Consider the following 23,035-nt stretch of genomic DNA (forward strand, 5'->3'; position numbering starts at 1 on the left):
GCGATACAAAGAGGCGGAACTTGTCAGACGACCTCCCTGAAGTACATCTCTTAGCTCGTAGCCCTACGATTAAGTCTATTTATGCCTGCAGGTGGCATAAATTGTCGGCTCGCTGCCAGGAGAGGGTTCTGGATTCTTTATCCTGTCCTCTATCCCATGATTTTCTGCTCTCTTTGGCTCAGGCAGGCCTGCAAATTGGCACTCTAAAGGATTACCTTGCTGCTATTTCATTTTTTACGAGATCCCCAGAACAGTGATTGTTCTTCAAAATCCCCTCAGTTATGCAGAGTTTTTGTAATCCACTTCACACCAATTTGTGGGTCTTGCGTGGGATTTCAATTTGGTTTTGACATTGCTTTTGGGCAGCTACGTTTAAGCCCCTCCATCCTTTTTGTGCTATAATGCTCCCCCTTATGTTGATTTTTCTGTTCGCCGTCACTTCTCAATGAGTGAGTGAGTTCCAGGCATTATCTGTTAAACCTCACTATTGGGTTTTCTCCATAGAGAAGGTCCTTTCTTCTGAAAGTGGTCTCAGATTTCCATCACTCTCAAAAGACACATCTTCTGTGTTTTTTCCTCCGACCCATCCTTGCAAGGCGGAGGAACGGTTCCGTCGGCTGGATCCGGTGCATGCTCTCGGCTACTACGTGTCTCATTTGAGGGACTTCAGTAAATATGACCAGCTTTTTGTTGGTTATGCCAGTGCTAGTGCTGGCACGGACCCTGTCGAGGTAGCTCTTTCTCTGCATCTCAGAATACTATGATCTGGTTGGTAAAAATGTGCATGTGGGTCTCGGAGCTCATTCGACCATAGAGATGGCTGCCACCTCTGCCCTGGACATCTGCCAAACAGCTACACAGGCTTCTCTGCACACATTTGGCAATTATTACTGCTTGCATTCCATTTAGGGAGGACCTCCGTTTGGACAGGGCGGCCCTGCAGAGCTTTCTGGTCTAAGTGGTGTCCTTTGCACTTCTTCCTCACCCAGATCCACATACTGCCATGGGAGTCTATCATAGATTATGAATCTGTGGGAGGAAGGAATCCATTAGAAGAAAAGATGATAGCAAATGATTTACCTCTCTGCAATGTTCTTTCTAATGGATGTTCCTCACACAAATTCCTCATAGCCCTCCCAACCCAACCTACTTGGTGGATAGCTAGTACACCTCGGTTCTGCGGTCCCTCAGTGTCAGAGTACTAAGGAAAAAGTGTAGAACTAAGGTCACGGGGCACGGTGCCGCGATATATAATGGCCCTGATGCCGTGTCTGGCGCGTAGAGGTGGTACAGGGCCCTGATGGCAGAAACATTTCTGATGCTGCACTGTGGATAGTATTATCATAAATGAGGAATCCGTGGAAGGATCATCCATCAGACAGAGCATTACCGAGAGGTAAGTGATTTGTTCTTCTACATCTCCCTTGTCTGACCATGTACCGTGTTGTTGACTCAAGGAATCCTCCCCTGGGCTTTCCCTAATGTATTTGAATTAGGAGAGGGCCTTATAAGATCTTTTCTTCAATTATTGTCCAACTTTGAGGGACTTTCATACTGCCTGTTGGCTTTGCCATCTAGCCTTCTAAAGAGACTTACAGTGGCACCGGCTGTGACTCTAGAGCACTAGGCGCCATCTTTTCTTGTTACGGAAAGATTTTATGGTGTACTGCCTCAAATTATAAGGTTTTGTTTGTTGTTTCCAACTCCATTATTTTTCTGCATATTAGTTCTCTAATTGATCTGGTTCTTTTTAACCACTTGCTTTGCTATCCTACGGTGTTCTGAAACTGAGCCATCTGCATTCTAAAAGTAAAGTGTTGCTGGTCTGAGAGCGCAACAAAAGTGAATGTTTTAGTGCATTACCTACCTGTTTTTCTCATTGCTATGAGTGTGTCTATGGCATAAATAAATAACTGTATTTTTATACATTTTGCCTGACTTATATTATTAGCAGTGCTCAGTGTGTGTTTAGCGGTACCCTTTACCATTCTAACACTCTCCTCAGTTTTGCCTTGCTGCTCCGTCACACTATCTTGACAGAGTATGAATGAAAAATAAATAAATAAAGTGTTTGCCTAGAAATGAATGCCTTTTCCCTGTTCATCAGAATAGGGTGACCTCTCAGAATCTGGCCACCGGGCTGATTCTGAAAAAACATCTTAACAAACTTCCACCCGACAACAACCCAGGTAAAGGGAAACACATTCTTGGTGGTAACAAGAACTGTAATACTCTGGCAAAGGGGTACCCAATTCCTTTTGGTGAGGCATTGCCTAGTTCAAGGAGGAAAGAGAAATTCCTACTGGCAACCATTTGTGATTCCAAGAGGAGTCAGAAAGGTGACCAGCAGTCCATAGGCTGATCATTCCTAGACCCACCTGTGTGAGCCAAGAATGGAGGTGGGTGCTACGTCATAGAGACTGTTTTTGCACCAACGAAGCATGCTGAGTGCTATAACATGGGCCATTGTGTGCTCAGGATCCTGAGCAAGGCCCCTAGTCCCTTAAGAATAGGCCTTAGCACTTCTTCAGTTCTACTGCTGGACACGTTTGCTACAGCTGCATCCCTTAGGCCCTTCAGACGCTGGTCCCTTCAGACGTTTGTCCCATTGTGTAACCCTTAAGGAGGCAAGGCCATAGGATGGGCGGAGGGAAAGTACAAAAGACTGACCTTTGTTTAACTTACGAAAGCTAGAGTGACTAGGAGAACTAGTAATCCCCCACATTTCTTCATTAAGTGTTGTCCCATACAAGGGCAGGTAGGCCCTCATGTTATCACCCATTCTTTTAATCTGCTCTACTATTGGAAACCTTTTTCGGCCCTTCTTGGTTGTTTTATTTTGGAGTAATGATTTTGGTTGTATCTTTTTGCAGTCCTGGTTTCCTCCAACTTTTAAGGCATTTGCAATTCATTACTGTGGCACGCAGCACTCTGTGCAGTGTTGCTGGGAGCTCCTTGAGCTGCCCTTTTTCTTTTCCTTGTGGTAGCAAACGTTACCAAGGATAGGAGGATACTTTCTATCCTACCTGACCTTTATTTTGTGGAGTCAGCCCACCCCACCTTATGTGGAGTGCTGAGGGGGACACATTGTATCACTTTTCTCACTTCTCCTGTAACTTTCTAGTTACTGTGGCAAGTCTCTCTGAATGGCTGGTGCCAGTGGATGATTTTCTACCAAATTTTGTGAAACTTGCAGCACAGGCTGTCTTCGCAGCTGCGACTAGGGACGCATGGAACACCATTGACCCCCAAATGGTGCCGGTGTTCTTTTTTTGCCAACTCATGATGGCTTATCCTTTCTTGATCCTTCGTCTGCCGACATGGGTGGGGGGAGTCCTGATCACTCTTTTGTCTTTGAAGGGCTCCCGTAGGCGCCAGTATGACTGGAAAGACAGGAAGCTGCCGAAATTCCTCAGGTCTTTGTGCTCTAATGTGTCTGCTTGGATCCCATTCTGACTGGGTGTCTGGCTGTGCTCTTGGGACAGCCACCGCCCAAAGTTTGAATGTGGCAAAGCATGCTGGTTGGGTGGGTTCCTCTATATAAGGCAAGGGTCTTGATGCAGAAGCCAGAGTCGACCACTGTCAGATCCATTCCAAAGAAGAAAGGAGGACGACACCTGCAACTACCTGCAGCAGCCGCCAAAGCTGACTGAGTTACCGCAGCAGCTGCAGCCCTTTCTTCTGTGTGACAGGGAAGATTCAGACTGGACTACTTCCTCCCTTGGACTGGTGGGCATAACTCAAGGCCAGCTACAGTTCGATCCATCCCAAGACAAGCTGCGACCTTCCGGGCCTGCAATCTCTGAATATCCTGGGACCTCCGGCACTGCTGTGGTGCATCGTCTTGTCGAGCGCCGTTCACAGCCGTAGATATCCCTCAACTGAGTCGTGGACCGAAAGAAGGAAGAAATTCTGCGGGGCGACAACCGTCGCTGCTACAAAGCCTGTGTCGAGCCTCCAGAACCAAGTGCCATTAAGATTGTCTGCTGAGCATCCCTTTGACCGAGTCTGACCGCCTGCTCCTGCCAAAAGTTCATTCTTCAGCCATCAAGGCCAGAGACCTGAACCGGAGCTGCTGCCGTCTCTCCTTGGGGGGGCCTGCTGGTGACATCACTGGTCTTCACTGCAGAAGGTACTGTCTCACTCCTTCATACTTACCTGGGCAGATGATGTGTTTGTTCATTCCTCCTGAGGTTGTTCAGTCACGTTGGGGTGGATTACCCAACCGTGTTCGCCCGTGCCTTAAGACATCTGTCTTAGAGGCGGAAATCCTTCAGGTGGCCTACCTAGGCCCCCTGAATCCTTTGAATCCAATTCCATTACCTAATTGTTATATAAAAGCATCTTCTGGACATCTGACAACTTTGACAGCATCTGCCTTCCTCTGTTCTGCCGTCCACAAGTCACTGGTCCCTCCCCCCACCCCCCAGTGCCCCTTTTGACTTTTGAGACACTCATTCCCGAGATAGGGTTGGACTTCTAAAGAAACGGTATTCCTCAAAGTTAGTAACCTACCAGTACTGCTATTTATTTTGTTTTATGTTATATGGCTGACAAGCAACCTTTAACGATATATTCATCCACAGTTCATAAAAAACAGCAATAGATTAGAATCTCAATTCATATGACTAAAAACAGAACAGATTAAATCCAATTCATTTCATGTTTCCTAAAAGTAATTCAAAATCATATCAATTTGGCCCTTAAAACAAAAATCCCAAAATATTTCAAGAATGTAAATTTATACTCGATTTGGCTCTTAAAACATTCATCCTTAAAATATGACCCAAATTTAAAATATTAAATTGAAAAAACTGTTGCTTTCCACTTCTCCAGCTTCCAAATACACCTTTATCTTGTCAAACATCCACCGACCTAAAGAAACCCACAGCTGACATCAGATCTGAGGTTTATTCAACCTGCAAGACACCTATTCCAAAAATAGTCAAGGTTGATTGAGTCCCAAGAAATTAAACAAAATTCCAAAAATATTTCAGCGAAAGGAATTTCAAAGAAGGGCATTCCACCATCAGGTGCCTAATTGTTTCCATCTCCTTCTCATCTGCAGAAAATCTACATTTAATTTGAACTTCATCAATACGCTTGTATCTGAAAATAATTTCTTTCGTCGATTTAAGGTTCCAGCGAAACCTCTCAAATTAATTTCTAGCAGATCAGCTTGGGTAAATGGATAAAAAAGGTGCTAAAATTCCCTGTTTCTTATGCTCAGTCAACAAGTGTGTCAAGGAAAGATAACGTGCAATTCTTCTGTAGTATTGATCCAATCACATGTTCTTAGGCGTCTCTTAGGGCCTGATTCATGGAAATGTTTTAGAATGGTGCAACCCTATAGGAAAATGGTCTGTGAATCAGGCCCATAGTGTACTCTGGTCTTAGTTGGAGTTCCCCCCCCCCCTTGGATCCTATATCTTGTAGAATGCTCTCACATTCTTTAGCAAATGTAAAAGACGTGATTGCAATACTCCCCTCATTGAAAACATTCATAGCCGTCAGGATATCCCCATAGAGAGAGGCATCCTCTGGAGTTAACATTTTTCGGTATGAATTCAAGTAATTCCACATTCCCCTCGATCTAAGAGATTGGATTCCTGATTCATACCTGATAACCGCTGGGAGTGAATATGGAAAATTGAACAGCTTCCTCCAAATTAAAGATTCAAGTCAGGCAGCAACCTCAAAATTGCATATTCATAGAATTCTATGCCATAAATTAATTTAGGGATTGTTTTACCCTGATAACATTTTAGGACAGGAAGTGTTGTAAATGTACCATACTTCCTGTCCACCCTTTTCATTAGATTTACTAACCCAATGGTTTTCTGCAGAGGAAGCCCGCTTTTGGAAGCCCTAGAGGGCTTCACAATTATATAAAATCCTAGATAAATGAAAGAAATCAACAATCTACAATTTATGACCATCGATCCACCAAGACACAGATGGATTGATGACGAGATTTGTTTCGCTGACTATACCCCAAAAAAGTCAATTAATTTCTGTACACCCCTAGGAGTCTGATCAACAATTAAAAAATTGAGTGCGCTGGTAAGCCACATTAACCGTTGATTATTAAGCTTGGGAGATGCAAATGCGCACTTCTCCAGTGACTCGCCCACATCTGACACATATAAATTAGAAAGACAGGGAGCAAGTATGCATGACTGTCTAACCCCTAAAAAGGTTGGGATTGCTCTTGTGGATTCCCCCATGGCATTTAATCTCACTTATATATTGATTCGTTGTGCAGAGCGATTAACAGTCTTAACAACTCAGCCGGGATGTTCCATCTGGCCAGCTTCTGCCATTTCTATTGACCGTGTTGAAAGTAGCTGTTAGATCAATGCTTCCCAGTAAAAGCGGGGTTTTGGACATATCAACAAAAGACCGTTCAGATTGGTACTGTAATTTTTCCAGAAACCGGTCTACAATTTCTGAATACGGCCTTCTCAAGTAGACCAAGCTTCCAGCGTCTAAGTCTGAGATAGGCCTAGCATTTCTCGGGTCGTTCCGTTCCCCCCTCTTAAAAATAAGGATCAGATGAGCAGTCTGCCAACTAACCGGCAGAAGCTGTTCTTTTATAATTTGACAAAAGTATATTGGTCATATCATAGACTAGGTAACAGGGTCATCTTTAAATACCATATTTGCTAATCTGTTGAGGCCCGCAGCTCTGGATTTACTAATTCCCTTTATGATGTCCAAGACATCATCAAATTCAATTGTTAAATGCCAGATGTCCCCATTCTTAGCCCTCAGACTGCTCATCCAAAACCCAATTCTGCCCACATTTTGCCTTGTAAAAGGTTACCCACTGCTGTTCCCCTATTTGGTTCAATTTTAAGTCTGACTGCATTCTCTGTAAGTTATTGATGAGGCGCCAAAAAGATGTTGCAATCAAATTTACAGAGAGATTCCAGTATTAGTTTCTCATAGTTTGGAAGAAGGGGAGACCAGTTACGATAAGCTTCTTTCCCCAACTTAACTTCCATTACTTAGGTCAGATGATCACCTCGATATTTACTTTTAGTTACCTTGATTTTTTCTTCTCAGGACCCTTTTTTTACCCCCTCAACATAATATCGAACTGGTGACGGTGTTTGGTGGGCCCCGATTTGAACTTAGATTTGGCTTGTGTTGGTAGTGCCCCAAGAAATGAGCCAAAATAGTTAGAGTTCAACGTATCCATCTTCCAATCTGAGCTGGTAGAGGCCAACTTCCCTGACGCCCTTTTGTTAATAAGAGAGGCCTTACGATGGTTCCACGTTATTCTATTGGCCCCCTGATTAACCATGACTGGAGGCAAAATGTGACCTATCTCCTTACAAAGAGGAATGTCAAACTCAGCGACAATCATGTCATGGTCACTCCGCTCACAAGGAATCACTTTAAAATGTGCACGTATGGAACAGACCCTCATCAACCAACATATAGTATCCATGTAATCTGACTTGGTAAATCGCCCTGAAACGAACCATTCAGCCGATGCAGACCCATAGATTCCAAATGTTCCAACGATCTCTTACCATTTTTCATTTTCCGAGTAGAGGGGGTCTGCCCTGCCTCTCCCTCTGCCCACCCCCTAACAAGCTCGCCTGAAAAAAAAAGGAATTCAAATCACTGGACAAAGCTATCAAGCCGTCCACCCAAATAGATGACCAGCACACTATACAATCTGACACGTCAGTCACGATGGTGTCCAATCTATATGATCAAGTGTGCCAGTAAATGTTCACTAATAACTTCCTTGTTTTAACGTGCTGATCATTATACTTATTTGGACGGCTAGTATGCTTTTGTTCCCCATAATTTGCTGGTCTACCCCAATCCATGCCTATTCTTTTATTAGTGTTCCCAAACCACCAGAGGGTCTACCCCTGGGCCCTTCTCTGCCTGGCAGAAAAATGACACAAACCCATCAACAGGAGGCTCCAACCTCCCAGATTTCTTGTATATGAATAATGACATATTGCTGTATGAACTTCCCTAAAGTCGGCTTTGTGAATAAATGATTAGGACCACAACTGTTCCAAGATAAGACAGATAATTTACCAGTTTCTTTCCCTCTACCTTGCTTGTGGATATTCATTTTTGGCACCGGACACCAGGCCCTATCCTTCCTCTCACTGGGTTTCCTGAAACCTTCTACCCTTTGTTCCTGGCCAGTACTAAAACCCCTACTTTCCGACCTGGGTACAGCTCTTAATTCGATCCCATCCCCTTGATTTGACTCCACTGATCTTCCCCCAGTAGTCTGCCCCAGCTGTGGATTGATCTGCAAAAGATCGAAAACCAGTTGGCGGAGAGATGTTATTTCCACAATATGAGGTCAAAAACCTATCTTTACAGGAGTGTTATATAAAAAAAAATCTCCTGTTCCTGAATCCCCTTCCTCAACCTCCTGTGTCGCCGAACAGACCCGGTCTATTACTGAATGGGATTGCCCAAACTGGATAGAATCCACAGGGATTAACTCCCCTGTCACTCCTGCTGTTGTAGGTTTTTGAGGGTCTGTCGCTTTAATGTTTAGCATTTTTGAAAAATAGGAGGCAATTGATTTGGATACCATGTGTTATCCCCTTAGGGACTGCCACATCTGACCCTCCTAACCTGGCTTGCAACAGGCTGAGGTGCTGGGCATGGAATAGGGGCCGCAACCGGGGACACAGGCAATAGCACTTCCATGGTAAGAGACATTGCAGCTGACGCACCCAACTGTGTAGCAGTTGACGTAAGACCTTTTTTGCCGTGCTCTGAAAATCATGGATTATTTTAGATTAGCCTCCTGCTCTCTCATAATTAAATATTTAGTAAAAATGTAAAAAAAATCTTCAAGGAAAAAAAGTTAAATAAGGGTCCAAATTGAAGTTAACCAATCACCAACAGAGTACGACCTTAATAATCCAATATCTAAGGCCTTGTACATGCTGCCTTCACATTAGAAGCCAATGGTCCTTCCAGGGAGCTGCGCCGAGAACACGCAGAACTGCAAAACTGCTGCTGTTAGACTGACTTTTCCCACGACTTCACACGCGCTTTGCACTGTGGCAGCTTTTTGTAACACAGAAGAAAGTAACGGCTGTTAGGTAAGAATTGATGCAGTCACACTGTGTGAGACTACACAACACTTATCTGCTTGGTATTAGGTAACCCACCTTTTGGTATTGGTCTGTACTACACAAGTTGGTAGTGTGACGGAGCAGCCAGGCCTATGTCTAGAGGGGTCAATGTGAGCTGTAGAGCTGTACAATTGAAATTTGTAGTAACACTTACTCTCAGGGTTTCAGTTATAGTTATTTATTTAACATCTGTTTTAAATGAGCATTCTCTAAAAAAGGTAAAGATTGTAACAATACGAATAAACTTTGGAAATTACTTTCAGAATCAAACAAGCCAGTGAATAATCTTTAGTTATGCTTCATACACTTCTCCTACATCCGGAGGTGATTTCAATCACAAGGATAGTATTTAATAATAATTTAGCATTTATATAGCGCTACGAACCCTCAGGTATGCGAGCGCTGCTCATTATTACCCACAGTGTGTGGTGCTCATTTATCGACCTCGGAAAGGATGAAAGGCTGAGTTTGGCCCTGCCGGGATTCGAACCTGCGTCAGCACACTCTGCACAGATGTCAGAGCGCTCTACTCGCTGTGCTATCAGACCGGATATATATATTTCTGAGGCTTGTGGAATCTGCTTAGATCACATGCTGTGCATAGGCCGACATCTAGTGGAAGCTGCGGAGCGCGCATCGACACAGGGCGTGCCAGTAATACTATCCCTAGTGTGACGTCCACTGTACCCAAGATCCCTCACGCGTCTAGGATCCTCAGATTGTTTTTTTTCCGCCATACTGGTCGGAAGCATTTTGCGGAGTCCCCTGGCCTTAGCCATACTTTTGCTAAAATATAGATAAATTTACATCCTTTCCCCACCCCAACGTCGAACTTCGACACTCGACGCCGGCTTGGAGAAGAATTCAACCGTCGGCTGCTGCACGACGGATTTGGGCCTCGGAAGGCCTCTGGCCTCGGCCCGGGCCTTGGAAGGCCTCTGGCCTCGGCCCTGCAAGTAGGGAGAGTGGGGGGTTGGACATACTCTACACTCTTGGTTTATAGGTACATCTTATACATTTCCTACACTTACCAGCCCGCTGCCTCAAGGTGCGTATGGAGGGTACCCCTTTTCAATTCTGCCCCAAGTGCAATCGTGCTTTCGGATGGCGAGGGCATTACGGCATCTAAAGACAGCCGAGCGCAAGTCCCCGACCTCGGAAGGTCGTCCGACAGGGCGGCTATGGGGAAGACCCCCGGCGACACAAGCGCTTCACACACCACTCACACAAAACACACGAAGTCCAACCGAGACTCGACGACGTCGAGTTCTCGGAAAGAGGCACATAGAGAACGGTCCGAATCGGTGTCCTCTGGGCGTTCTCGATCGAGATCGCCGCATGACTCCAGGCAATCATCCACTCTTGCCAAGAGTGCCTCGCTCCCTAAGCTAACGGAAGTTCGATCGTCGGAGGATGAAGACGACTTCCACCCCCAGGCCGCTCTCCAGGAGTCAGAGCCCGCAGACAAGATCAGCGCGGCCCCACGTTCGAAGGACAGGGACTCTACCCCCGATCCTCGACTCCAGGTGTCGAAAACCTCCGGAACCACTAAGGGACAGGGAAAACACTCTTCCACTCACGGGCAGGGGGGAAAACAGTAGAAGAAGCAGCCACTGCACTCTTCCACACCTGTAAAACACTCCACTCCTCTTAAATAGACAGACAAGCCCAAGTCTGCTGCTATTTCTAAAACCAGCAAGTCTACTCAGGATAAGTATCCTAGACTTTCTGAGAGAGTCGTTCCCAGTTCCAAAGAATGGTCGAGTGATGACATAGATAGGGTCATGTCAAGGATGTCGTCTTTGGCAGACTTTTATGATAAAAATCCAGACCATTTCCTTTCATATAATCCACAAGGGTCTACACCCTCAGGCTCTAATGATCCTATCCCCCGAGTAAGAAGCCCCGGTTTGAGACACCTATGAGGTCTTCGGACCCCTTTGATGTACAACCATACTCACGGCCATACTCGCAGTATCAAGGAGAGACTTCCTTTGGTGAGGACCAAGAATTTGGCATGGTAGAAGAGCAAACCGGGACAGGCTACTATGGGGATGATGAGGACCAAGAAGAGAAAGAGGTAGACCCTGAAACCTACAGAGTAGATTCCCCGGTAGAGAAGGAAGCCCCAGCTACCGACTCCCCTGTCGATAACCAACCCCTCCTGAACGAGGTTCTCGCACGAGCAGCAGAACATTTCCATATTGACACCCACGGTGTCCAAGAGGAGAGGGACTTCGCCGAGGAGTTGGTGGGAGAAAGGAGGCTTGTTGCCCAGACCATCCCTATCCTTAAGTCTATTCCGGTAAGAATAGACCCGTCCCTGGTGAACCCGAACCTCACCAGAGCAGTCAATCCCAGAGTTGAAAAACTTTTCAGGGCAGCCCAGTCTGACCCTCTCTATATAAGAGGACATCTGAAGCCAGACTCCCTGGTTGTCACTAACACTCGTAAGAGGGCTGTAACACCCTTGTCATCGTCCGAAGGTCCTCCAGACAAGGAGAGCAAAAAACTATATGGTTTTGGTAGGAAAGTAGCCTCAACGTCCGCCTATCAGGCAAGGATTGCAAACTCCACCACCCTGTTGGCCAGCTACAACTGCCATCAGTGGGAAGAAGTCGCGGCACTCATAGCCTCTGCACCAGAACCCTTAAAGGGCCAGTTAGCATGAATTTCAGCAGAGGGTAGTGCCGTGTCTGGTTGCATTTTAAAAGCAACTTTTGACGCCGCAGACAACGCAGGCAGATTGATAGCAGAAGGTACTGTTATCAAGAGACATGCGTGGTTACGGCAGTCTGGTTTTAAGGCAGAAACCCAGGCATCATTGTTGGACAAACCGGTGGAAGCCGATCTGTTGTTTGGTAAGGCGGTCGAGGACGCGCTGAAGAATGCCAAGGACGAATATGAGACACTCAAGTCCCTTGGCCAACTAACCAATAAACACCCTAACCAGAGAGGGAATGGAAACTTTTGTCGCCCACGCGGCCAAAATTCCCAGAGAGGCTCAAACTATTCCCAGGGGCAGGGTACACAGTGGAACAACAACAGCCAACAGTCTACCCAGGTTTACGGCAGGGGTAATAGGAGAGGACGTGGTAAAGGCAGAGGCAGCCCCAGTAGAGGAGGCGGCACGCCTCCACCAAAGCAGTGACGCTCAGTTCAGGGTCCCTTCTCACGCAACCCCAGTAGGGGGGACGCATTTCCAACTTCACCCAGGCTTGGGGAGGGATCACATCAGACAGATGGGTGCTGTCAACAGTATCCGCAGGGTACTGTATAGAAATACTGCAGCGTCCCCGGAACCATCCTCCACGACAAAGAGTACACTCTTTAGAACATCAGAAGATTCTCCTCGAGGAGATCGCCAATCTGCTAGCAAAGGACGCGATAGAACTCGTGCCGGGACACCAGGTAAACAAGGGTATTTATTCAACTTACTTCCTTGTGCCAAAAAAAGATTTGACAATGCGCCCAGTATTGGACTTACGGCCTGCCAACAAGTATGTCAAGCACCAAAAGTTTCAAATGACTACGCTACAAGAGGTAATCCCCCTCCTAAAAAAGGGGGATTGCATGGCAACATTGGACATGAAAGATGCCTATTTTCATATTTCCATGTTCCCAGCGCACAGAAAGTACTTGCGCTTCAAGGTGGACAGTCGGCACTACCAGTTCAAGGTACTGCCCTTCGGGATAGCTTCAGCTCCAAGGGTATTCACCAAGGTACTGCGGTGGCGGCAGCACACCTACGCAGGGAGGCAATCCCGGTGTACCCTTACCTGGACGACTGGCTCATCACGGGGGAGACCCCAGTAATTTGCAGAACAAACATTCAAAGGACGATTGACCTCCTCTTCGAATTGGGTTTCTCAATAAACTAGAAGAAGTCAAGTCTGGTGCCAAGCACCTCCAAACAATTCCTAGGAGCTATCCTAGACACCCAAGAGGGGTTGACCTTTCCATCCGAGGAAAGATTCGGAATATACTACTGCAAATTCCGCATTATCAGACCGGTTGCCAGATAATGGTACGCAAAGCAATGCGTTTGCTGGGCATGATGGCGTCATGTATTTACCTGGTCCCCCACATGCGCATGCGTCCCATGCAGGAATGGTTGGCGAAACAGTGGTCTCAGGCAAGTGGTCAGTGGGACGATCTAGTTGTCGTTTTGCCAACACTTGTACAAAACCTTCACTGGTGGACAAGAGAAAATCTGTCCAAGGGGAAACCCTTTTACGATCCCGAGATACAGGCGGTAGTCACAACCGATGCATGCCTGACAGGGTGGGGAGCTCACTATCTCCACCACACAGCTCAGGGTCTCTGGTCTCACTCAGTGGCCAGCAATCATATCAAGCTACTAGAGCTTCTAGCGGTATTCAGAGCGCTTCAAGCATTCGAGCCCTACCTGCAGAATCTGTCAGTGCAGATCCGGACGGATAGCACTACAGCCATGTTCTACCTGTACAAGCAAGGGGGGGGGGGGGCTCGTTCGCCAAATCTGTCCAACCTTGCCCAGAAAATTTGGATATGGGCACTCAGACGGAACATCTTCCTATCATCTCAACATGTTCCAGGGGACCTCAATTCTCTGGTGGATGCTTTGAGCAGAGACTCCCTTCCAGAGGAACACAAATGGTGTCTACACAGAGAAATCGTAGACGATATCTTCTCTCAGTGGGGTTCCCCCACTATAGACCTATTCGCCACAAGCAAAAACAGACAATGCCCAGGATTTACATCCAGGTTCCCCCAACCAGACTCCTAGGGGAACGCCCTGTTGATGAACTGGTCAGGGATGTTTGCGTACACTTTTCCCACCAACTCCCCTCATCAGGAAGGTGGTCAACAAGATGAACAGAGAATCGATGACGCTCGTCCTAGTTGCTCCCAAGTGGGCCAGACAACCGTGGTTCCCACACCTACGCAGACTAGCAGTGTGCAAACCCATCAGGCTCCCAGGCTGGTACAACCTACTGCCCAAGCACCAAGGGCACAAGGTGCATCCTCAACCCAACTCATTGAACCTGGCAGTATGGCTCCTGAGGTCATAGAGTTTGGACATCTCAATTTACCACAGAGATATATGGACATCCTAAAAGAATCTAGGAAGCCAAAAACAAGGCACTGCTACTTTGACAAATGGAAAAGATTTGTTATCTAGTGCCAAAATAAGCAAATCAACCCAGTTGATTGCACCCCTTCAACTATTGTCACATACATGCTCCACCTGCTGGATGCAGGACTGGTTATTAACTCACTAAAGGTACACCTGGCAGCTCTGTCAGCATACACCACCTCCCATAACAAGGTATTGTGGTGGAAAGTACCAGTAGTTCAAGCCTTCATGGAAGGAGTAAAGAGACTTCACCCTCCTATTTCAAACACACCACCAGGATGGGACCTTAATGTGGTGCTATCTAAGCTCATGGGCCCCCCTTTCAAGCCCATGCATAAAAGCAGTCTCAAACACCTGACTTATAAAACGGCCTTCTTAGTAGCTATTTAATCTATAGGAAGGGTAAGTGAAATTCAGGCTCTGTCAGTGCAAGATCCTTTCTTTACAGTTCATAAAGATAAACTGGTTTTACGCACACACCCTAGGTTCTCACCTAAGTTTATTTCTAAATTCCACGTGAACCAGTCCATCGAGCTTCCGGCTTTCTTCCAAGACCCATAGAGCTCAGCTGAGGTGAAACTACACACCCTAGATGTGCGTAGGGCGGTCCTCTACTATGTAAACAAGACCAGACCGCTAAGGAAAACAGACCAACTGTTTGTCTCCGTAGCTACAGGCAGAGAAGGGGATCGCGTCTCTAAAGGTGCCATCTCTAAGTGGATTATTAACTGTATCCAGCTGTGTTACTCACTCTCTGAAAGAACTCTGCCTTTCACGCCAAGAGCCCACTCTACTAGAGGCATTGGGCCCACTCTGGCTTTCATTGCAAATGTCCCCCTTGACACCATTTGCAAAGCAGCTACTTGGAGCTCTATTCACAATTTTACTCAGCACTACTGCATTGACACCCATTCCAAGACAGATACCCAAGTGGGACAAGCGGTTCTAAGACATTTATTTGCTCATGACCCTTCTCACATCCCACCTCCTTCTTCAAGTACTGCTCGCTAATCTATGCACAGCATGTGATCTAAGCAAATTCCACAAGCCTCAGAAGGGATACATTACTCACCGTAATCGTATTTCTGATGCTTGTATCTGCTTAGATTCACATGCGACCCACCCTTCCTCCCCTCTGCGAGAAGGCGCATGGGTGCTTGTAGTCTTACCTTTCTTTCTATCTGCTTGGATTATCTGTACTCGCGCTTCTCCTCATGTAAAAAAAAAATGCAATCTGAGAGTCCTACACGCATGAGGGATCATGGGTACAGTGGACGTCACACTAGGGATAGTATTACTGGCACGCCCTGTGTCGACGCCCATTTTCGAGTTTCGAAAAACAAACTGTAATACTCCGCAGCTTCCACTAGATGTCGGCCTATGCACAGTATGTGAATCTAAGCAGATACAAGCATCAGAAATACGATTACAGTGAGTAATGTATCATATATATTTGCATTTATATATTACACTGTTATACTTTGCAGATTCAGAGTTGTAGAAAGGAAAGGGTTAGGGGAGTAAAAAGGTTAGAACAGTTTCTCAGTAAATGTGAGGACAACTAAATCCTCCAATGAAGTCTAGATAAGCCTTTCTCAGCAGTACCAGTATACACAAGCTACAACCTATGAGAGACAAACCGTATCAAAGTCAATGGATTTAATAGAGTGCCTTTATGTAGCCTGGACAACCAAAGTCATTTGGAACACAGTCTATGGATCCAATGCACTTCTTGGATCAAAGTCTTGCACAAAGTTAGAGAGTTCATAAAAATCTCTTATAGGGCCACAAGCTGTTAAACTTGTGAGAAGGGCGTTGAAGTCAACTCAAAAAAGGTAGACCATGCAATTCCCAAATGAGAAGAGCACAAATAAGGTAAGTACCCCAAGCCTAAGCAGTACCTCTGGTTAGAAGAAGAGTGGTCCAACTGGATTCCGTCTTGCTACAGTGGTGCAGACCCTGGTTCTTGAGCCTCAGTCGTACAGACAAGAGGGGGGACGTCTAGAGGGCTCCTGCGGCGGTACTTGGGAGATAATCGGCAGCTATGGGCTCGTTTTGGTTCAGCAGCACTTCACGGTTTCATCGCTTAGCAACCAGCACCAATGCGGATCTGACACCGGTTGGGCTCTCTTCGCTCCCTCGGTCCTGCACTCTGGTGAGAGGACTATGGATCTGGAGGTCCTGCTTCTGGAGGGTCCTTGGGAGTCTCATGCAGCTTCTAGCCGGATTCGTTCTGCAGCAGACGTTGCTCTCGACTACTACGGACAATCGACCCTTGGCATTGGGCTCTCACAGCAACGGAGAGGCACAGCAGGTCGGGGATGGTGGTCCAGTGGAATTCGTCTCGGAGTTAGTTAGTTCCACTAACCCAAGGGGAGAAGTCTTTTCATCCGGAACTTCTCTGTCGAGGTGAAAAAGGTCAGCACAGCAGCTGGGCTTGACCGGGCCATTCAAAGGTCCAGGAGGTTGCAGCAAGCTTTGTTTGCGGTTTCTTCGTCAGGTGTTTCTCCAAGTGGTCGACTCTGCCAGTAGTCCCAAAACCCTCGCCTTTTAAGCAGGTTTCTCCCATTCATGTACAGCCTAGGCTGTCAATCGCACAGCAGGGTGGCTGCCCTGAAAGGACAGCCAGCCAATCAGGACTAGTTGCATTCAGGCATTCCTAGAGACAAAGGACAGGGGAGTTTCGGGACCCTCCCTCACATCCTGCCCTTCCACACCCACTGTAGCCAGGGGCAGGCTTCAGGACTAAAGCCCACCAAAGGCAAGACAAAGGTCTCAAACCTGTCTCAACGCAGTGTAAAACCCAAGAAAGACCTCACAAACATAAAATGGCGAAAAAAGAAGACGGGCCATTTTGACAAAATGGTCACCCATGGGTGCTATACTGCAGCTGAGGGTTCAGCCTGCGGTAGAAAAGCTCAATGGTTGGAAAAAGTAAACCACTGCCCACCAGCCTTTTAAATTAGTGAGGGTAACATACAAATGTTACATGGGAAAGTAGGATAAGGGGCATCTAGGTAACCCCCCAGCATTCCACATAAGATGTGTGCTGGACATACAAAGAGAAAAGGTAAGTAAAGTCAATTTCACTTTATTATTCTTGGGAACTGTAGTTCACACAAGAGAAGGTATTCAAACCTTATGAGAAATTGTAATTGTTTATTGATTTAGCGCCTATACACAGGAAGTGTTTCTAAAGGATTTCTCAGTGACACTGCACTGAAGGAGCTGTGAAAAAGCAGATGCCTATGGAGTTCGTCAAACTACAAGAACAGTGAAAACACAAAATCAAAATCCGGTAAAAACACATGAGTGAGAAAAAGGTCTCACTCACTCAAGGTTAAAATTAAAAAATCCCAAGTCCAGCAAAAGAGCTGGGGGTCTCGAAGGTTAAAGGGAATTAGCACAGAAATGAACATTCTCCCTAGCAACAGCACACCTATCCTGCCGAGCCCACGAACTCTTCCCAGGCTGGATAGAGGAGCACTGATGGCAATGCTCCATTACTCGATCAGGAAACAGAATCACAAAGCAAATGTTGCAAATGCAAAGTCCAGCACTACAAAACTGCTGTTGTTAGACTGACTTTGCCCACGACTTCCTATTGCTATTGAAGTAAATGTTGGTTGATGAATGATTTGCTAACCTGAAGCTACTCTTAATACCTGGTTTGCATCTCAGGGTCTACTATTGAAGTGAGTATGGAAAATGTCCTACTGTATGTGTGTGTCTGAAAACTTCCTTGCTTACCTGAATTGCATATTGATCTTAACATTGCCTTAGTGTACATAATAACTAATTTGTTTTTTATAACTACAGTGTGTAACTTGTTTCAATGACTATAAGTGTGCTCACCCTCAGCCCTTCTCCCTCCCAGACTAAGCCTGGCTGCTCGATTATAGCTACCAAACCTTTTGGGTAGTTCAGGCTAAACCTAAGTGTGGGTGCCCTGTATGCCTAAGAGTGAGTCTTCTACAGTCCAACCACAGATGGACCAACTGTGAATTATGCACCCAAGTGAAAAAATAACCATTAGAAATGGGAGCAATTTTTGGAGATCAATATGATAAACACCAGCTCCTAAAAGTGTATTCCTTGATGGTAGAAGATTGAACCAATGTTGTTTATATTTCAGATTTTCCTGAAATATCTCCTTGATTACCCGCTTGGCGTGCAACTCAAACCCAACCTGGAGTTCATCGTCGCTCAGCTCAAGTAAGTCTGTACTTTAGGGTTTGGATGGATTTCTGAATACCAGTAGTTTGGGAGGAGTGGGACTCACCTGTAATGTTAAAACTAATACAGCGTTATAATTGCATCGACAATACTAATGGGACACATGATGCTAGCTGCAGTTGAATTAGTCTTTTTTTTCAATGCCTCCTCTATATTTAATGACTGGTTGACACTTTGGCCAAACGTTGAGACTCCCAAATCACTGAGGTGTAAACTCCTTAAACGGCTCTGTCATTGTTTTTCCGGCTGTTGTTTTTCTGCGGAATGTTTGCCAAAAAAGCATTTCAAAATGTTTACAAAATTATTTTTCGGGGTTCCCCGGAGCCGCCTGTCATTTACCAATTATTTTTATTCTGACCCAACGCAACCCTTTATATGCCCTTTCCCACCCCCCCAGAAAAAATAGGCATTTTTTTCTGCTAAAACTCAGCTGTAAAAACGGGTGTCAATGAAAGGACATCGTACCCCTTAAACCATGTTTATGTCTCGGTGCCCAGCATTTGGATTGTAGACCTGCTATTGTGTTCAGTCACCTGTATTCTTTACACAAAATACAGTTGGTCAAACAGTTTATTGCAGATGCATGTGTTTGGGGAGTTTTCCTAAAGTCCACTTGCGGTAAGACTTCATAAAACTATCCCTTGGCATACAGGTCCCCAACACTTGTGTATAGGCGCGTTACAAATGCCATATCATATATCATATCATAACTTGGTCTATGTCTGCACTACTGTTGGGATGCATGCTCAGATCACCGCCCATCCTAGACGATGTATATTGCGAATAATATACTGAAATATGGGGAATGAGTACAGGACGGCGTAGGGGGGTATGGTGGTACACTATACACGGGAACAATTGACGGGAGTGGGAAATCGCATGGGGGAACTAATCAGTAGCTTTGCAATAGAATTATGTATAATACATTATATATCTATATATATATATATATATATATCTCCAACAGTGTTGTACCCCAGTACGCTGCACAGAGTACTATCACATCCTACTGGGCAAAATCAAATAGAACAGAGCACTCAATCCAACTAACGTGTGCAAAAAAGCTTTCATGGTTAAACATAATTACCAGCATGGACTTGCAAAGTCAGAAAACACCCATCGTGTGCGCCACGTGTTCCACCCGTTCCACCCCTATGCTGGGACTTCCTCAGGCGAAGTGTATCAATCTGTTTGACGCAAACCTTCTTCTATTTCTACAGTTTGCTAGGAGTCGGCACCCATAAAAGTCATGTGACCGATTCGTTTCATGTCCAACAATATGTTGAAATAATATCGGCCATCTTTGACCTGGTAGCTTATACTTGTCTAAATAGAGGCTTTCTGTTCGCACTAATGGACAAATCACTTTATCAAATCTCTAATACATGTTTTAAATTGCGCTTAATAGCATTCAAAAATCTGTTCGCTTTGGCCGAGTGGCCGCTTATTTCAAATTTAATCACCACAACAGTATAATCCTGCGTGGACAGGGTGCTTGACTTTGCAAACTTCCAAGCCAAACATTTATGCGGCGGCGCTTGCCGTTCATTGTATCTTGTCCAGAACATCAAATGTAAAATGTAATGCAATTAAATAATGTCTACACATGACATCAATCAATCCTGCCCATGTGGGCTACATGTCAGTTCTCTATCCACAACAAGGTGCCCAAGTGCTTATCTACATTTTGACATTACTACTTTTAAAGATGCAGTACCTGTTCATGTGCAAAATAACCCTGTATAATAGCAGCTCTGAACATCCTGACCTGGTTTGGCACGAAAGGAAAACCCAAGAAAGACCTCACAAGCAGGAAATGGTGAAGAAAGAAGACCGGGGTCATTTTGACACAATCCATGGGTGCTATACTGCAGGTGAGGGTACAGCCTGCGGTTAAAACGCACAATGGTCGGAAAATTAAACCACTTCCACCAGCCATTAAAAGTCGTGAGGGTAACATAAAAAATGTTACATGACTAAGTAGGAAAAGGGGCTACTAAGTAACCCCCCAGAACTCCTCATAAAATGGGGTGTGCTGGACCTACATAGGAAAAAGGTAAATAAAGTAAATTTCACTTTACTACCCTTGGGAACAGTAGTTCACCCAAGAGAAGGTATCTAAACCATATGAGAATTCCAAAGGACTTCTATGTGACACTTCACTGAAGGTGCTTTGTGTCACAATACAAAAAGCAGATGAGTTTTTCAGACTCCAAAAGCAAAGAAAACACAAAGTTCAGATCATAATACATGAGAGGGGGAGAAAAAGGTCTCACTCACTCCAGGATAAAAATTAAAAAGTCCTAAAGTCCAGTAAAAGAGCTGGTGGTGTCTAAGGTTGAAGGGAATTAGCTCAGAAATGAGAATTCTCCCTAACAGCTGACTTTTTCTTCCTCTTGAACTGCGGTGCTTTGTTAGCTCTCACGTTGTGCAGTCTGCTTTGCTCATCCTGTGCTTTGGTGCTCCACCTTTTAGCCCTGTGGGCAAGGGAAAGGGCCGTCAGGTGTGCGTGATTCTGGTAAATTGCCCGACTTTGCCTGACTCTTGTATTGGGACATGTCAGGTAAACGCCTCTGGTGTTAGTCCATTGTCTTTTGTGTTGTGCGAAAGCGTTCGTGTGGGAAAAGGGGGGGGGCAGTGTTTTGCAATATCCTACGTGGTAGGCCTAGGAAAAGGTGTTGAAAGAAGGAGGATAGCGCGTCTCGCCCATCGGTGTCCCTTTCCTGTAAGGGAGGAAGAGTAGTTTTGTCCCCTCCCTCCCGTACATTTGGCACGTAAGAAACCTAATGCTCATGCAATGGTTGGGAGACGTCCTCCTTGCCCGTCCCAAACAACAGCGGACGAGGGGCTATTGCAAGACACATTAGGACTCCATTTTGTGCACCTCCAGGCTCAATTTTTGGACTAGGCAGCATCCTGATGACTAAGAAGCCTTCTCTCCACTTTGCAGCGCCGCGCACAGCGAACACTGTCAGCCCCCACCTCCTCCTCCCGTGTCTGTGCTGCCCAAGCTCATTTCTCACGGATGCCCTGGCATTAATAGTTACAAGTAAAAAGTATATTCTTTTTCTTCCTCTGAGATCACGGCCCTGTGTGTGACCGGGGTGAATCTCGACTTGTGGCCCATCCGTCTCCACAAATCTGCTCCTGCTCCTCTCACCCCCACCTTTGGAAGTTTTCGCCTGCACAACCTTTTGCCCCTCCATTCTTCCTTTCATGTAGCGGAAGTGTGACCCTTCCCCACTGACCACCCTAGAATGTCCCCAATATAACTGGTTTCATGTCATTATATTTTCCACCTAAAACCAACACCTATCAATCCATTCCCTCAAGCTCTGGGGCACCATGACAAATAAATCCTAGATTAAGCCCCCTGATAAGGCAGCTGGAGGGCAAGACCCCCGTACCTTTTAATTTTACAAAGGCCTGAGGCGGGAATGTGTAAATAAGAGTCTACAATGTATAGGCATCACCACATTCTAGTATATGATTTGTTTTGCATTAGTCACTGCATGTCAGGAGATATTGTGTAGCTTAGTTTAGACAGAACATTCTCCTCTCGCGGACCCAGCCTGACCTTCATCTCGCAAGGATGAGCCCAGCTGACCCTCGTGATGCCTACCGGACCTCAAAGCTGCCAGCCAATCCTGTGAGCCGGTCCCTACACTACTATAATGTATCAATTTCTTTCACCAATCCCAATTTAACTCGATGTACCAATAGGGAAACGTCACTAGTGACATTTCTAAAGCTTATAATGTACTGTTTTTGTATTGTTTGGCAGAGTGTAACGCTCACCTGATTCTCGCAGAGGCGCCGGTCTTGACTGGGCGATTACCGTATCTTCAAAGGTGATGTGCAGCACCCGATTGGCTCTTTGGGCTGGACCTCTGTGCCCTGTATGCCTGACGTGCAGAGTAAGATGTCTGCAGATAGAAAATACGGGGTTAATGAACTGGGGTTATTGGGGTGTCCCTATCTCTTTCCTCTTCTCCTCTCCTGTAGACCCCCACAGGTTAACGCTCTCACCTTAGGTAAGTGAATGCCGAGCTCTCCATCTGCCTCGGGGCAGGGTGCTGTAGCCAGTTTCTTCACTGGATAGGTAGCGCAGGCCTCTTGACTTCAGAGGACTGCTGTCCGTCGTTTACTGCACGAACGGTAAGTTTCGAGTAACTCAAATGTCTTTAAAGTCTTTAATAATGATGTCTCTTGTTTTGCAGGGTTCCGGCGATGGCGGATGACGGGCTGAAGTGAGTTGAAGATGGAGCCCGTGTGATGAATAGAAGCGCCTGGAAGCACGTAAGTAAGCGCTTGTTGCCAGCTTCACAAAGCGCTCTAACTGTCTTTTTATTTTGCAGGTACAAGTTCGGAGCGGCTGCAGGGTGCCGGGATACCCACTGGGTTAGATGTGGAAAGGAGTAATGGCACATGAGTATTAAAGTTCCCCAATGTCTTTAAACGCACCTTGTTTTGCCTTTCAGATGCGAGATGCAGCGCCGACGGCCTCCGGAGCGTGCGAAGAGTTGGTAAGCTTTTGCGTTTCAGA

General features: G+C 45.9%; 1 protein-coding gene across 1 annotated transcript in view; it reads left to right on the forward strand.

The window, feature by feature from the left end:
• Nucleotides 1-23,035, forward strand: part of UTP20 (UTP20 small subunit processome component) — a 1,390,303-nt gene that overhangs the window by 1,187,444 nt on the left and 179,824 nt on the right. Inside the window, exon 52 of the mRNA XM_069629877.1 lies at nucleotides 18,389-18,468. Within this exon, the coding sequence (XP_069485978.1) occupies nucleotides 18,389-18,468 (80 nt within the window). The remainder of the gene's footprint in view (nucleotides 1-18,388; nucleotides 18,469-23,035) is intronic.

The sequence above is a fragment of the Ambystoma mexicanum genome, chromosome 12 (genome assembly GCF_040938575.1).
Source record: "Ambystoma mexicanum isolate Mex_15411 chromosome 12, UKY_AmexF1_1, whole genome shotgun sequence".
In the NCBI taxonomy this organism is placed as follows: domain Eukaryota; kingdom Metazoa; phylum Chordata; class Amphibia; order Caudata; family Ambystomatidae; genus Ambystoma; species Ambystoma mexicanum.